Below are 18,046 nucleotides of genomic sequence, written 5' to 3'. Positions count from 1 at the left end.
TCGAAGTTCAATATTGTTGATTTGTTGATTAATATCGACCGTAAGCACATATTAGAATTTTTGAATAAATATATTTAATGAAAATTTGTCTTTCTGAGATAGTCTATCTATATAAATAATAATGGATCGCTACATGTTGCTAAGCGTAAAAATCGAGAACGGCTCGACAATTTCAATTTTCAACCAATCTTTTTTTTTTCAAAATAAGTTTTTGGCAGGGAAACGGAAGGCACAAGAAGGTCAAGAAGAGAAAAACCCGTATCACCGGTGAAGCAGGGGCGAATTATATAATCCTTTAATTTCTTTATTAGAGTGCTCATTACGATAAACCATCCGTCAAAATTATGCATTTTTCTTCACCGGAAAAAATACTGTACATACACGTTGTAACAGAAATAATTATGTTTCATAACTATTACCATTGAATCAATCTAATGACGCATAATCTACATATTCAGAGCTCAAAACATATAAATGAAAAAAAAATTACATGCGATAAACAGTAATAGAAAAATGTGGATTTTGAGATTTAGCAAATACAAAGCGTCACGTAAATTGCGGATTTTCGCGTGTTAACCAACGAGACGTCTATAGGACGCGCGTGCACCGACCGACTGGCGCCGATCCACCCTCCGTTCAACAGTTAGCACCCCTTTTCCACCCTAATGCCACCCCCTAGCTTACTTGTTTCTGCTCGTTACTTGTTTCGAGTTTGGGTCCCTGATAATAATCAGTACAATATTTAAAGCCATTTAACTGTGAGAAAAGCTTTAAATATAGACAAACTTTTGCAATTAAATACCAGATTTTTTATGCTACCCACTCTTACCTCAATGGAATGAGCCTAGAGGTAGTTGTGGAGGTAGGTTCAAGAAAAACAGTTTTTCTAAATAAAAAATAATCAATTTTTGATGCCTGATGGGAAAAAACATTAAAGTATAGCTTATTATTTATAATTAATTTGTTAAAGAAAACACTTTCATTCAGATATAATCTTAATTTCCAATAATATGGTAGCAGTTATAAAAAAAAACATGTAATGTGCGTAATCTTGTGTGTAATTAGTGAGTAAATTTGGAAAGTGTAGAAATTTCTTGTAGATTAACTTATTAATGTTTATGAATTTTCCTATAAAAACAATATATTATCCAATTATATTTAAAATTTAAATAATAACAATAAAACAATTATTTAATAAATATAGGATAAGAATTCATTATTTTTAAATATAATATAACCTAAAAAGTTGAATTTTAGTCAGGAAATGAAATTTCCAGAGCATGCTAAACACCAGTTTACTCAATGCCACCTCACAACTTAAGGCAATGCAAATTTATCAAAATATAAGATTACAGTGTCTTTCTTGATAAGATTATATTGTTAATATTCCGTCATAAATATATTCCTTATTTATGTATATATTCATAGAAAACTTTCAAGAAGAAGAATAATAAATTATAATAAAATACCTGTAATCTTCATTAGATAGTTTGTGTAATAGAGTCAGTACAAAACAGAGACATTTACAAATTTTGTCAAATCTTTAAATGAAAACTAGCAATTTGCATTATTTATGGTTAGAAATGAATAGCTTGGTTTAGAAATAAGTTACAATATAATAACTAATCCTTCTTTCTAACAAATCCTTTTTTTTTTTGTTATTATTGACATATTTTTCAGGTTGAAAAATATGTCAATAATCACATGTTGTAAAATATCTCAAAAAATCAAGCACGAATCTTCAAAATTGATTTCTCAGTTATATTCTCTATACTTCAGTTTTAGTGAGTACTTACTTTTATAAGCCTATATTAATTTAAGGAAAAAGTTGAAAAGTAAATATAAGTTTTCCACAAAAGAAAGTACCCAAATTTGCGATGTTGTAGAACTTCAGAACATTAAAGGTAGGTTTATTATAACTTCTGTTAAATAAAGTTTAACGAATATTCACTAACCGGCTATAATTCCATCCATCTGTTGTAAAGCAGCCTCCAACAACTTAGCGGGATCCGATTCCGGAGAAGTTGGATTATTATCGCCATCGACCTGCGTACTTTTTCCCATTACACCTTATTAATTATCGTTACTTCACGAACAAAATTACGGTCAATGCTTTTTAACACAAGAGAAAGATTAAAAGTTATTAAATAACAAAAAGTTTTGAGTTTAGGTCAACAAAACTTTGACAGTGACATTAAAAACTTTTCGCTTGCTAGGTTCTTGTGACATTTAGAGCCGAGTTGCCATTTATGTCAATGGTTCACGTAACGTAATTATCCCGTTTCCCTTTTTTCCGTTTCACTGCCATTCATAAAATAAAATTGAATTTTTTCCGTTTTGATTTTCCAACTTTGAACACAATGGTATTATTTTAAGAACGATATTAAATTCGATGCCTAATCTTCATATACAATGGTGATGTAAGAATATATAAAACTGACCCTGCTTGCGTTAAATGAAAATATCTTTACCCTTATAATTTAAAATGACCCAGTGATCTTTAAATATATATGTACTATAACTTGTATTGATTTTAAGTTTAACACTTTAATTCAGATCGAAAAGTAAACAATCCATACCTACAACATGCATACAGCGTTTCTTTTTCCGACCGTTTTGAAGCTTAACCCCTTACAGGATCAGAACAGGGTCTAGGTGAAGTGCAAAATTGTACACAAGACATGAAAAATATGTCAATAATAACAAATCACATGTTGCAAAATATCTCAAAAAATCTAGCACGAATCTTCAAAATTGATTTCTCAGTTATATTCTCTATACTCCAGTTTTAGTGAGTAGTTTCTTTTATAAGCCTACACCAATTTAATCACCTAACACGATTTAACAGTAGTATGAGCACTATGAGTAAATGGAGATAACAAAATAACAAACACATAATATCTGATATTTTATTAATATTTTATTAGACCCTTTACCAAATTATTTTATTATAAGTAAATAAATATAATTACATATCCGGTAATAAGTACCATTTCCTTTAAAATTCTAAACAATCGTAACAAGATGACATACATATCAACTGCAAATAAACTTTACCATAAAAACAAGCAAAACAGCCGTATTTTGCTAGATTATATAAATAAATAACATTTACTTAGATTTCGTGTAAATATACTTTATGTGAGAAAACAGTTTAACACACACATCTAAATATTAATTTCTTTATATAAATTTCGAAAACACAATTTACTATATTATTATATATTTTATTACTGATCTAAGGCACAATCTGCTATAACTTGATATCATTTTACTATCACTCCTATTTCCAAAATTGGATGCTCATAAATAGTTCATCTCTTCTAAATTAGTATTATATGTTATTATATTTATAATATTTAATAACGCAATAAATTTAACAGCAAAATATCAACGATGACCTCAATCTGTCTACAATTATGATTGTTTTTAAAATCTAAACTACATTGTTACACACATAACAACTTAAAGCAAAATATTAAAATGTTGGTAAGCTGTATTTTGGTATTAAGGTGAGGACTGCTAGTCTAAATATTCCTATAAGTAATAAGGATTTTAAATATCTCACTGTCAAAGGCCTAAGACTGTTTGAGACACTTAAACAGTAAATATTTATTTTGTTGTCGGGAATGGAAAAAAAGACAACCGCAATAAATTAATTAATTACGATCATTAAACACGATGCTATTCTACTTAACGTTAAACCACATTTGCTTAACAAAATAACGTGAATGGGGGTTTTAAAATACTGCTTTGTATCAAGTTCACAATAAATTGACAATAGTTATATTCGTTTGGACCATATTCTATGATCCATTCTTAGAAATCATTCTACCACACGAAAGTAAAGCAATTACATCAAATCTGCTCTATCAACAACCAACACGGTCTTGAAGAATCATCTAAGAATCAAAAAGTAATATAAACACAAAACTTTGTTTGATTCTAAAATAATTTCTTTCAATTCATTATTACATGAAATATAACTATCCGTAAACCTTTGTTATTCTGTAAATATTTCACTTAAAATCTGCTCTTAGTGTAACTAACACCTATAAATATATTATCTCTATTAAATAGTAAAGGCAATATCTATCGTTAGATATGGACGGATTAAGTGAAGGCGCCCAATGGGGTTACCAATTAATAATATTAATTGCATTTAAATAACCTACCCTTAAATCTACACCGTGGCGCAACGGTAGGGTCCAAATATTAGTACTATAATTCACGTTTATAATATAATCAACAATGAAACAGAAATATAAGAATGTTTATAAATAATAAATATGTCGTTCCCAGGTAACTCTCTAAGTCCACGTCTGGACGGACTACCGCGCACTCCGATTTCCTAACTAATAGCAATGACATAACAAAACAATAGTCATATATACATATCTTCGTTGGTAAACAATTTCAGTTTCACCTAAAACGATTTTGTTAACTTAACAGGCAAGACCACAACCGATATTAAGTACTTACAGTCTACAGGAATGTTTATCTCTCAATTATCGAATTATGTGAATGGACCAATTAAAATTAGAATGTACTTACCTGTAAGTCCCGAATATATATGCACCTTTACGATTACGATATTTTTCGCAGTTAACGCAACTCATAATTAAGATTAGATACAGAAGAAGATACAGAAAAAGTATTAGTATATAACTAAACTTAAATGAAGTCAGATTTTAAGAATAAAAGAACTGCAACAAAATATCCAAACTTACACATTTTTAGTACATAATTTAAACTTAAACATAATGCAATTATAATAATTCTAATACATATTTTGTTTCTTTAATAATTTAGCGCACAATTTTGAGCACATTTAGCGAATAGTTGAATAGGGGTAAGAACATCTTTTAAATCATGTTCATCAATTATTAAAAATAAAAATTTAAGTAGACTACCAAACTCCTTTTTTATATAATTAATTATATTGTAAGTTAACTTTGGAATTTGCACAAGCACTGGCTGTCGCTTAATGAAATGGGCACCAGGTTAAAGCACGCGATTTGTTTAAAATAAATTGAACATTGATTGTATGTTTCTGTTAAATTTAATAATTTTGTGCGAATAGAATCTACCGAATAGTCTAATATGGTTCAATCTCCTTGAGCCTTCAAAGTATTGAGCAAAACATTGTTTGCATATGAGCTATACAAACACCCATCTTAATCACGATTGCTTGACCACTTAAGTACATTACAACTTCTATCTACATATTCTGTTTTTATTTTAGAAAATAAATAATAACAACAAAATAATAATAAAATTGTACATTAAGTATTAGTCGTGGACTTGCATTACATGCTTTAATAGAAAATATAATATTATAAATAAATACGGAATGTAGAATTTATAATTCCGGTCTATCTCTTGATCACAAATAAAGAGCTTAGAGGCTTTGCCTTTTAATAAAAATCTTGTCAATAGTGAAATGTAAAAATATATTAATTTGTACACTATCTGCATCTCTTTAAAACATTTGTAAAATTTACTATCGCACCACATATACTATAAATATTGTTTTGTAAAACTCTCTGTACATTTAAGTACATACTTGAAATTAATTAAATTAATAAATAAAATCTTTTTAAGATAACAAATAAGTATTACTTCTTTCCCCACCAGAGGCTTCATATAATCAATCTCATTTAATGGAATGCATTCGTTACAATTTGGAATGTTGAAACTTTCCAAGAATTCTACCGTAACAGGTCCCATTTTCTTTATAATCGACACTAATTAAGACCGCAAACAATTAAGTACTAAAATATCCATAAAAATATCTTCACTCATTTACCTACTACAATAACCGTATTATAAACTTCTCGAATTTGCACTTTTATCAGCTTCGGGGGGACGTTAGCGTTAGCATATTCGAAGCACTTCAACATAGGAAACGTTCGTAGTGACAGGGCGAGAGGAAATGAAAATTGAAGAAGTACCTTCGAAGCGCTCGCGTAGTTACATAGTGCATCGTTCAAAGTCAGTGATCGGACGTCCCCCCTGCAAACAGTCATTGATGACTCTTGCTGAGAAGGTGGGAGTTGAACTCGTACACGTTGCAGCACTGTTCCCCGCAGATGTTGCACTTCCATGGGTTGGAGTCGCAGTGGCAGCCCTTGTGCAGGAAGTACAGCGTGGAGTCCGGAAACGTGATGGAGCAGAACGTGCACACGAGCGAGGAGGGCAGGAGGGCGGCGTCGCCGTGGGTCGAAGTTATCACGCCGCCCTCGCATGGTGAAGCTCGAGAAGCCTGAAATTTATATTACATTTGCAATATAAACAACTGTATTAATATCACACATTCACACAATAAAATATAAATGGACTAATTATCCTGAAGAAAATTGTCAACACACGTCTTTACTACTAAACATAACAGTCGTATTTTCAATTGATTTACAATAAAGCGGAAGAAACAAAAATAAATCAAATGCGTGAATGACGTATGGAGAACATACATTGGAACCGCGGGTCCGTCCGCGGGCAGAGATTCGGCGCCGTATGTCTTCCCGCAAGAGGCTCTTGAGCGGCGACACTTTGATAAGGGACGGGAGGCTCGACGACACATCACGTTTGTCGCCGCTGTTCGCGTCGCCTTGCTCGCCGGAGTTCGACTCGTCTTGAGCATTCGGTTCCTATTCAACAACAACACTTAACATTCCTCGCCACGACCAGGCCACGACAAACATCCAACGTACAAACAAACCAGGCTATTTGCGACGCGCAAAATATTCAGCATTTTGTGTATTCTGTGCATTCATTTGCAATACTTAGTAACAATTATTTATATAATACTATTATTTTTAAAATACCTACTTAATTTCTTGTAAGTATTACAGTTGCCAAGTCCTGCCCGCGGGACGAATTCCCGTTAGTTATATTGTATATTTATTGCGCGGCTATAATTAACATTGAACACTTTCTAAGAGATTCTAAAGCTTTTCCATGCATTTAACTCCATATGTTAATTTTAATTCCATTAAACGGACGACCTGATTTCATTCAAAAGTGGGAAATAGCTGAACAAACATACAGCAACTATTGAAAAAATGACGAAATTAGTCTACTTCATGAATAATATTATAACAAAACACATACTTGCTTGATAGGTATGAGCGTGATGGACGGGGTGATGTTAGTGGGCAGGCCGGCTGATAGCGAGCTGCTCGCTACCGCACTGTCGCCGGACTGCGGCGAGCTGGGGCCTTCGCCGTTCATACGGGATTCTGGAATGTTCGATTGTTACCATATAGACCAAGCTTTATTATAACTTAGGGTCTTACAAGGCAGTTCTATTTAAAGGAGTACCTATTTAAAACTAGCGCCTTCAAGAATAAAAATTTCGTAATTTTTGTTTCATCATGAGGCTTGCCTACCTAAATAGCATATTCTGTCTCTGGTAGTAATCAATGAAATGTGACAAGTGTGGTCTAACAAACAATATGAAAATAATAATAATAATATAAATATTTTATCTTATACCTTTAAACGAGCAATTCTTGTATATATATCTCGGAATCGGCTCCAATGATTTTCATGAAATTTAGTATATAGGGGGTTTCGGGGGCGATAAATCGATCTAGCTAGGAATTTTTTTTTTTTAAATGTCATATTCGTGTTTTATTCGTGTTTTTTTTTCCTGACATCTATTGGTGAATAATAATACTATTTTGCTTCGTAGATAGCTGGACAACTGAAATAACACATAGGCACTTTTTATACCGATATTCCTACGGGATACGGTTACGCAGCACGCTTACGCGGTTTCAACCGCGGGTCACAGCTAGTTTATTTTAAAAAGAGTAACTACAGAGTTTCGTGCTGGGTCTTCTCTGTAGAAAATGCTTTCCGAATCGGTAGTAAATGTTAAAAATGTATAAAATAACGATTCAAAAGTGCTTTTATAAGAAGTCTAATTGAATAAATAAGAGTTTGAGTTTATGAATACATCGCGCCTTAAATCCGTTGTAGCCTCATATGAAATATAATACATTTCTCATTCAAATACATCAACATTTTTATTTCCATATCTTATTGTTAGGGAAAATTTGCAATAAATGAAATAACATGCTTTGTGTATAAGGATAAGGTAGGTTAGTTCTAGCTGTTACATAAGAGAATACTAATAGTACCTATACATTTATCTTAAACAGTATGTTTAAAACATGATTAACCTTAAAATGTAGGTAGCTTGAATTTATATTGTGCATTAGGAGCTAGTTTTCCGTAATTTACTTAATTTTTATATTATTACAACTATACTTCCAGTATATTTTAATATAAAGGAAAATTATAAAATAAATATATTAGAAAAACTAAATAACACACTTTAATTATAGAATCAACCAGTATCACACTAGCTCTTATATAAAGCCTATGCCTTTATACAGATAATACATAAGGAAAATATTTAATTCTGGCGATCCTAATCAGGATCATAAGATACAACTCATGAAATTATTGTATTTTGATCTTTGATAAGTGTACAAACTCTTTTTAAAGGGGGTCAAAATTGTGTCTTATGTAGTTATAGTTACAAACATATAGATGAAGCTAATAAAAACAAAAAAAACTTGATTTTCATCTGCTTATAATATGTCATTCAAATTTATACATAACCTACCTGAATTACTCATGTGGTTCGTTTGCCCTGGAGAGAAGGTGTCATTATTATCTGCCATAGATATTTCAACATGAGGCGTCAAGTAGTGCATGGGAGGAGTTGCATTGTCAACAGATCTTTCGCCGTTACTGTCTCCACTGTCGGAGTAAGCTGCCGCAACCGAAACGGATAATCCAGAGCCAAGAGCTCCTAGTGCATTTAACGTGCTAGGGTCCATTGTACCATCGGCATATGCAGCATTTGCGATGCCAGCAGCGAGAAGGGAAACAGAGTTATTGCCGGGACCTGGATTGTCGAGATCGATGCCGTGCCTGGAAAACAACATTACATTTTCAAAATAAAATTTTAGACGTCCGTAACATATGAGTCAATTTTCAAATACTACCTGTTAAAGAAATGAACTCTGAGACTCTTCATCGTCGGCGCACGGTAACTACAAAGCGGGCAAGTTTTAACGAGGTCATGTTGTCCCACGTGTTCGTTTTGGAAGTGGGCACGCATCGCGATTTGGCGTTGGAATCCTCTATTGCAAATGGGGCAATGGTATGGCAAGCTTTTGGTGTGAGTTGTAAAGTGTTCAGCTAAATGATCCTTACGGAAGAACCTCTTCTGGCATACCCTGCATTCGTAGGGTTTTACGCCTGTGTGTCGCATTTTATGACGGCGCATGTTAGCGCCGTTTGAGAATTTCATATTGCACACATCACACTCAAAGAGTTTTCTGTGTGGCCGCGTGTCGGTGTTCTGTGCTGCGGCCACATTATTGTTATCTGGTGAACACTGCGCCATATGTGTATTTAAAGCCCGTGTGCTTAAGGTACTAAAACTATTGCAAGTGGTACATTTAAGCAATGTACCACTGCCCCGCTTTGGAGTTTCTTTACTAGGTGCTGCCACTGTCTGAAAGAAATATCATGTCTATTTTAAAATATTTCTGAGAAGCCTTTTTATTATAAATTCACCATACTATTTGGTTCTATGTGGAACTTGTTATCAAAGTCTAAGCATCTATACTAATATTATAAAACTGAAATAGTTTGTTTGATTGAATCAGTTAATATTAGGAACTCCTGAAATACAATATAACATCACGCCATAACCAATAGAAGCGAAGCAGCAGTCAAAATTGTTGCAAAATTCATAAAATATTCCTCATTAGAGTAGATCAAGTTCCGTGAATAGCGTTTCATAAATAAAATCTCAAATGAACAAAAATTAAAAAAATGAATATTTAATTAAAAAATACACATTTGTTTATCATCTTAAAAAATTATGCATCTTAAGTCCTTTTTTGTGTCCTGTCATATCTGATCAAAGTATCTTGTGTGATATCCGATATATACTAAGTAAGGAAAATCAATGATAAAAGTTCATTAAAAATATAGAGACCAAAGAAAATGAGACATGTTGACAATTTTTTTTTAAGTTAAATATGATTATATGTATCACATCAACACACAAAGTATACTAATAACCTATGGTTACAAAAATTCACAGAAATGGATTGCACCTTGCACAAGCCTTTATATGTACAATACATTCAAAACTTTACAGTTTTTATTTATTTGCTTAGTGCCAAATTTCCATGGATTACAACAACTAAACCAAAGCATGTCATTACATAAAATCAATACTGCAGAAAATGAAAATGAAATAGTTACACAATAGTATGTTTTTTAATACATCCCATGTTTGTAGATTACAAATCAACTATGTTTCTAAAATTATCTATTCTTATCAAGAATTCTCTTCATAAATTAAAAAAAAAAAAACAATATTATCAGTGCCTTTTTATAAACTAAATTTATACCCATGTAAGTACTATATTGAGAAAACAATTTTAATTTTGTACAATAGCAATATCTATTACTAAACATGTATTATTATTAACCTATCATATTCTTGACCTAGTATTCCTGTTGAGGAATGTGAGATCAATTTGTTTAAACATAATAACATCAAGACAAAAAAATTATACCACATATTATTGATTAAAAACCATTTTCAAAGTTGATAAAAGATTTACATGTTCAACCGAAGAAACCTATGCTGCAGCTTTATTATAATGGAATGGATAAGCACAACATGTTTATTTATTATTATAAAGTTTTTAAAAATTGTAAGATGTTTTATCAAGTATATATAACATTACTGAAAGAAAAACCTTTGAACAAAATATAACAGGAATACTAATCATGTTCTGATAAGGACTTATGCTGGAGGTGTTGTATGCAATTTTAAATATAATATAATACATTTTTCATAATAGACAGATCATCTGTACATTATAATATCTCACAAACTTTTTCTTTATCAATTATCATAACTTTTATATACAAAAAAATATAAACTAGGTAGTTCAGTAAAAGTATGTGTTTTAGATGAAAAGTTTTTAAAATATACTGAATAAGTAATTACAGAGCAAAACATATTGAATTGAAATATGAGTGGCAATTGAATTAAGGAGATTTGGTTTCTTTAACTCAATTGGAGTGTTAAAGTATATGGAATATAATTCATTGTGAATATGTATTTATTTGCGAATATAGATAATATATATTAGAAATTACATAAGTTTTGTTTAAGTTCGAAACATACTACATTTTGGAATGGTAACTTTATAATCAGAAGTAGGTTTAACAACATTGCCCTACTTTTCCTACTGACATTGGGATGTTGTATACTTATTTATTTTTAAAAATTAAAGACATCACTCACTGGTTCATTCTTAACAGTAGAAAGATTTGGCGACACGGTGCCAGAGTCGGCCTCTGTTTCCCCTTTTGATGACATCACATCAACTCGCGGCCTTTTTTGTTCATCACTATCCCGCCTTACTTAACTAAAACAAAATCGCGTTATTAGTTATATCCACTAACCATATAAAGTTAAAAACCTATCAAATTTAAAGCTCCGTATCAATCAAAGACACCTTACAACTCATTCTTCAAGAATGGCGAGGTGACCCATTTACGAAAACATACGAATAATCGAGTTGCGATAGACTATTTATAAACCTTATCTATCACATCCTATATTTATTCCTTAGTTTATAATCACCAATCTAAACTTCTAAATGCAATTTTATTTGCAATTTATAACAAGACATCGCACTCACTTGCTGGCCCGTCTCGATACGTCGACACTCGACAGCCAGAACAGCGGTATTTTAGGGAGAGATCGCTATGTGGCCTAATTCAATGCTCGAACTCTATGCACAAAATACGTGTTACGCGAATAACTGTAAATGCACAAATAAGTGGGTCCCCACTTTTAGTTAACAGCAATTTACAAATAAATCATAGTATCACATTTAGCTAACCTTTTTTAATTTTCTTAAATGAAATCACTAACATATTTTAAACGAACCCATTCCATACAACTAATACTAGCTAACTAGTAGGTAAGTAAAATCTACTATCTACTCTCTCACTCGTCTCGCAACTCGATAGATCAGATGAACTAAAAAACTTGTTGCGATATTTGCATTTCTAGGTGGTAGCAACACTGATTGACAATATTCATCTTCATAGACACATTTTGTTTTTTTTTTATTTCGTGGTCTACACTGTCTGAGTACGCTGTAAACCTATTTTATATACGTTTTGCAATATAGACGTATAAAAAATAATTCACAACACTCTAATTTAAAACAACATGATTAATTTGTTATTTTACAAAAGTAATTGGCATGATAGTTTATTTATTTATGTTGAAATATTGGTATACTTTCGAGATGTCTTAGTTTTGCTGCTTATACAGTACATGTATCATATGAGTAACAGTACATAGATATAAATTTTATGAAATAATCGAAATATTATTTAATTTTACCTATTGGATTAGTTGACCGACTAAGTCGTAACAAATGTCATACCTAACCAGTGTACACAGTGTGTGTCTTACAAAAAAAAAACTAATTGTCATATGTCAAATAAGAATATTTTCAAATGTCAAAAAGAATTCATAACTCATTATTGACTGTTTGTCGAAAATATTTTAGTTGTATGTGGATTGTGGGTAAAAATAATACATTTTTGTAAGCAAATAGATGCAAAGTACATGTAAAAAGTGAATTAAACATTGTCAATACTTATTAGAATTTTTCTACATGTTGATGTTTTTTACAAGTGTTGATAATTGTGCATCCATATGAATCACAATTTGTTTAATTATTCTATGAAAGTGACTTTCTGTAATGGACATGTTTGTCGGGTGAAGAAAGTTATAAGCACGTAATTGAAAGAGTAAAAATGTGCACACAACCGATTAGTGCGTTTTTTGGCCAGTGGAGGCTATGGATACGACCTTTCTTTATAGCTACGTATATCCTATTGGTAATTGTATTAGTGCCAACGCTCATTGTACATGCCATAGAAAATGGTTTTACAAAATCAGATCAAGGAACCCTTGTTGCTGGTGGGTTTGTTCTCCTTGCTATGCCAATATCAATTTGGCAGATTACACAACATATAGTCCATTATACTAAACCTTCCCTTCAAAAACACATTATAAGGTGAGTGTAAGTTCACATTAAGCAGTATTTTCATATAAAAATTCCCAATATAGTTTTTTTTATGACCCAAATTTTTTAAGCAGTAAATAGTTTGGTTTTCCTTGTATGAATCATTTATCTTTCATTTGCAGAATCTTATGGATGGTACCAATTTATGCCTTAAATGCATGGCTTGGATTGGAATTTCCAGAGCAGTCCATTTATATGGACTCTTTGAGAGAATGTTATGAAGCCTATGTAATTTACAATTTTATGAAATACCTTTTGAATTACCTAAATGATGGTAATGACCTTGAAGCTTCATTAGAATTAAAACCACAAGTCTACCATATATTCCCATTGTGTTGTTTGGCCCCATGGGAAATGGGAAGGTAACAATTGATTGATTTTATCCATTATATATTATGAAATATTAAATCTTTTTGTGAGGATTTCACAATGCTTTTTAGAAATATAAACTTTGGTTATGTTTGAAGATTAGCATACTCATATTTAATTTCTAGCATGGATAAGAGTTTGTAATATTAATTTTTGATGTCTTGTTTGTCATAAAAATGATGATATCTAATAAGTGGTAATGCCCTCATTATCTCATAGACAACCTAATGTGTAATCAAACAATAAATCCCATTTTTATTGAATATTGTTAACGATTTAACAAGTCTTAACAAAGATAAAACCACTTTACTGAATTATGTATCTCTTATAAAAATTTTCTTTATTTAATACAAAAAAAAAAATTGTTCATAGTAAAACATGTTACTCTTTCCAGTTTTAAATTGAATAAACAATTTGTTTCAGTGAATTCATTCATAATTGTAAGCATGGTATCCTACAATATACACTTGTAAGGCCACTAACAACGGTTATCTCAATGATATGTGAGCTATGTGGTGTTTATGGTGAGAGTGACTTCAGTCCAAATGTAGCATTTCCCTACATGATAGCTATTAATAATTTTTCACAATTTGTGGCTATGTACTGCTTAGTACTCTTCTATCGAGCCAATAGGACTGAACTGAAACCAATGAAACCCATCGGAAAATTCCTATGTATCAAGGCTGTTGTGTTTTTCTCGTTCTTGTAAGTATTATTTAAATCAGACAGGGAAACAAGTTACTATGCTATCTTTTGTAACTTATCTGAGATGGTGTTGTAATCAAACTGGTTTTTGGTGTTAAATTTGATCATAGTTTGTGTGACAAATTCTTTAGTAGTAAAAAGCTTACCATCAATTAATTTGTATAATATCTAATGTTACATTTGTAACTTCAAGTTTTTAATGTTTTGCATGAAATTGTTTTCAGCCAAGGTGTAATCATCAATATTTTGGTATACTGTGGAGTGATATCAACAATATTTGATATTTCTGATAAAGACAAGATAAAGATTATATCTTCTAAATTACAGGTCTGTGCACTTTGTTTATTTTACAATGATAAGTTCATTGTAAAATATATCTTTTAATAAGCAGATATCCAACATACATGGTTATTGCCTCTCAATAAATGTCAGTTAATTGGCCTCTACTATTTGACATATAGTTTATTAATTCTTTTACTTGTAATATACTGTTTTATACTAATTAATTGTAAAAAACTTTATCCCACCACCATTAATTATGAAAAATACAATTAATGTAAAAAATGAGAAAGGAATTAAAATATGGTGAGGTAGGATTCAAACCCACATCTTTAAATTAAATTTGAGCAATGCTTTAGTTAAAAATTATCAAACACATATTTTTTTATGATTTAATTCTTTAAAAAAAATTAAATATACTTTGAAAATCAAAAAGTCATAAAATGGAACATGTAAATTATGTTTCTTAGCAATAGTATTGTTGCAAATTATTATACTATTTGTTATAATTATAAATCCATATGCAATGATTTTTTTCAGGACTTCCTTATATGTATAGAAATGTTCTTGGCAGCGATTGCACATCATTACAGCTTCTCATACAAGCCATATATATCCCCACTGGACCCGTCGCCATCTTGTCTCGGTTCGTTCCTGGCTATGTGGGATGTGTCAGATGTAAAGAGAGATATATCTGAGCATCTTGGTGTAGTAGGTAAGAAAAAATTTATTATGCTGAGACTATTTTAGTATATGTTTCTCATAAAACCTGTTTTTCGATACAACATGATTTCCTTAGTTACAACTAGTTCTAACTAAACATGTTTAAACAAAGAAAGGGTTTTAACTTTAACATTCTCGTATATAAAAAAAAATACTTTGAATACAATACAATCTGCATAGGGGTCAGAAAGTATAAGCCTGCCTGTTTGTTGAATTTTTTATAATAAATAAAAACGAACCTTTTTATTTTTTTGTGCACATGTAAAAAGTATCTTCTATTTGGTGTTCGAAAAGTGTTAAATCCAACTTGAATTTCAGGAAGCTCATTTAGTAGGAGATTACGAGGTAAAACGCAATATCACATGACAAGAGGTTATGACGAAAGTTCCAGACTGGTTCACGAACAGGATGCATCGAGTTCTGCACCTGATTTGACAGTGGAAGCGACCGAACCGCCTTCAGTGGAAGTTAGACCATCAGTATATGGCTCACTCGAAAATACAATAGCCACTGGCTCATTGAATTCAGAAACTGACCCTTTAATCGATATATCTGACGAAAACAAGACGCCTGACCCAAAGGTTTAATACTATAATGCATGAAATGCTTGGTATATTATGTTATGGATCACAATATTTATTTGATTTGATACTGATTTTCATATATTATAACTGAAGTGATAATAGTCTTATCTCGCTAGATTAAGTATTATTAATATTGCATTCCAAATTTATAGAATAATAATTATTTACACTTTCTCAATACACTTGTACTTAACCAAAGTATTATGTGTGCTGTTTACTTTGAAATGATTATATCGAGTGCAATTTTAGGCTATAATATACTATACCAATGTACATAGGAAACATAATCATAATATAACCCAGTTGCTAAAATAACAGTTATGGTTTAATTAGAAGAACAAATGTACTTTATTGTTTGATTGATTCGTTTTTAAAATAAAGCATTTAATCAAATCTGAAATGAACTAAGTAAATGATTTTGGTGAAGAATTCAATGTACGGTCTAAGTACAAAATATCTAAATCTTTAATTTTATATTCATAATTGTTATTTCTACTACCTAGATATGATTCTCATATTTTGTGTTGTCTGTATCGTAAGTTTTAGAATAATTTCGTTTTCGAGTATTTTTCTTGCCATCAAGTGTCAAGTTTAATGTACTTGTATGCATAATGGGCGGATGAAAGAAAAAAACACTATGGTGATTAATCTGGAATGTGATATTTTGTTAAAGGGTGTAATTGCATTGCATTGTTGTATGAAATAAAAAGTTTTTCTAAGTTACGGATTTTATTTATTTCTTATAATTTTAAGCATTAAGAACTATGACTAAAATGTATGTATATAAAATGTAAATTTAAATATTATAGTATCACATAGATTCGATATAATATTCTTAATTACATGAGCATCACTTAAATATTTATTTTATCAATGCCTAAGTAAGAATTGTATTATAAAAATATTTATCTTTTTATTGGACTACAGGGACATAAATTTGTAGGTAATGCATTACTAAGTTTTATTCCAATTACATTCAACATCAATTAATTTGAGAAATTTTTTTAAAGGGAAATACACAATCTTACATGATCATTGAATGTAACAGATTAAATGTGACTTAAAATTAATAAGTTTTATTTTTAATAATTTTTTGGTACTAGACATATTTATATAAAATACGTATGATTTAAATACTGACGAGTTATATTTTACTGTATAACATTTAACTGTATTTTTCTTAATGCAATGTGCTTCAATTAATATTTTGATTTACCCAAATCGTAGTTTCTACTACTTTTGAAATTTTCCAAAGCTGTCACACCAGCTTTAAGACTGTTCATCTCAATTCTATTCCAAAGCGATCCCATTAAAATATAATAGAAGCAGACACCGGTCATGATAATCTTAATTATATCTGCAATTATGATATTGGGCCAAAATCCGACTGAACCGAGAAGGAACATGAAAATCAATGTGCCGGTAAAAAGGTACAACTTTTTCGATTTAGCTACAGTCACCATAGCTTCCTTACAAACTTTGATCGCCTCTATTATTGTGTCATCGTAACTTTCAACTGAACTCTGCGAACGTATTTTATTTTTTACGTTCGACGATTTTATTTTCAACTGTACAGATACAGCATTGTGGTCGGAGTATGAGAAGTCTTGACCTGGTACTCTGTCTTCCAGAGGATTTTTCATGTCAATAACCTCGGCCTGAAATTGAGTTCATTAGTTAACGATTTTATTTGCTACCTTTAATTAGTTTTTTGATAGGTTCATTAGTAGATACTGTGTTTACATTGCCAGGTAAGTGGTCCTTATGTGATTGAGCATTATATTTGCATCTTACTATAAATCGGGAATTATACAGCCTATAGATATAACTGAAACATTGTTATAATATAAAAAACTCACAAAAAATATATTAAAGTTACCAACCTCCCAAGCAGGATCTACATGATATAGTATATGATCAATTCTTTTTCCTTCTGGACAGGCTTTAGCTATTTTTGGATTGGAATAGCTATTGTTGATATTATCACATGTCCCTATAGCTTTTATCAATGTTGGGCCGTCGCCAGAAGGTCCTACACTGGCCGGGTCTATCAGGCTTGGTATCTGTGTTATTAATCTATAAAAAATTAAACAATAATCAATTACACACAACAGAACACTATATAATCTCATAATAAAAACTAGCTTTCCCGCTGCGGCTTCGTCCATTCTACTAATATTATAAATGCGAAAGTTTGTAAGGATATGTGTGTGTTTGTTGCTC

The 18,046-nt window shown here is 31.0% G+C and overlaps 3 protein-coding genes across 7 annotated transcripts in view; 1 reads left to right on the top strand and 2 right to left on the bottom strand.

The window, feature by feature from the left end:
- Positions 1–2,997: 2,997 nt before the first annotated feature.
- Positions 2,998–12,102, bottom strand: LOC119833240 (zinc finger protein ztf-16). 5 transcript variants are annotated; one of them, XM_038357171.1, is made up of 8 exons: positions 11,961–12,095; positions 11,757–11,849; positions 11,357–11,480; positions 9,024–9,538; positions 8,639–8,949; positions 7,114–7,241; positions 6,474–6,650; positions 2,998–6,265 (listed from the first exon to the last, which is right to left on the bottom strand). In XM_038357171.1, exons 3-8 carry the CDS (start codon positions 11,429–11,431, stop codon positions 6,026–6,028), a joined length of 1,446 nt encoding a protein of 481 aa, XP_038213099.1. In that variant the 5' UTR covers positions 11,432–11,480; positions 11,757–11,849; positions 11,961–12,095; the 3' UTR covers positions 2,998–6,025. The 5 variants fall into 5 exon arrangements, with proteins under 5 accessions (XP_038213099.1, XP_038213098.1, XP_038213097.1 ...); XM_038357170.1 differs by having other exon boundaries at positions 11,757–11,879; positions 11,961–12,091; XM_038357169.1 differs by having other exon boundaries at positions 11,757–12,100.
- Positions 12,103–12,606: 504 nt separating this feature from the next.
- Positions 12,607–16,546, top strand: LOC119833433 (transmembrane protein 184C). The gene is made up of 6 exons (XM_038357429.1): positions 12,607–13,154; positions 13,286–13,525; positions 13,956–14,237; positions 14,462–14,564; positions 15,057–15,231; positions 15,558–16,546. The coding sequence occupies exons 1-6, from the start codon at positions 12,892–12,894 to the stop codon at positions 15,824–15,826; spliced, it is 1,332 nt and encodes a 443-aa protein (XP_038213357.1). The 5' UTR covers positions 12,607–12,891; the 3' UTR covers positions 15,827–16,546.
- A 281-nt stretch (positions 16,547–16,827) lies between these two features.
- The window catches only part of LOC119833597 (putative neutral sphingomyelinase), a 6,060-nt gene continuing 4,841 nt past the window's right edge, over positions 16,828–18,046 (bottom strand). Inside the window, exons 5-6 of the mRNA XM_038357669.1 lie at positions 17,707–17,899; positions 16,828–17,481 (exon numbers count right to left, since the gene is read on the bottom strand). Coding sequence (XP_038213597.1) covers positions 17,023–17,481; positions 17,707–17,899 — 652 coding nt within the window. The 3' untranslated portion in view covers positions 16,828–17,022. The remainder of the gene's footprint in view (positions 17,482–17,706; positions 17,900–18,046) is intronic.

This window comes from Zerene cesonia, chromosome 17, assembly GCF_012273895.1.
Source record: "Zerene cesonia ecotype Mississippi chromosome 17, Zerene_cesonia_1.1, whole genome shotgun sequence".
NCBI lineage: Eukaryota > Metazoa > Arthropoda > Insecta > Lepidoptera > Pieridae > Zerene > Zerene cesonia.
The sequence above is the reverse complement of the archived record's forward strand: the minus strand, read 5'-3'. Positions and strand labels throughout refer to the sequence as shown.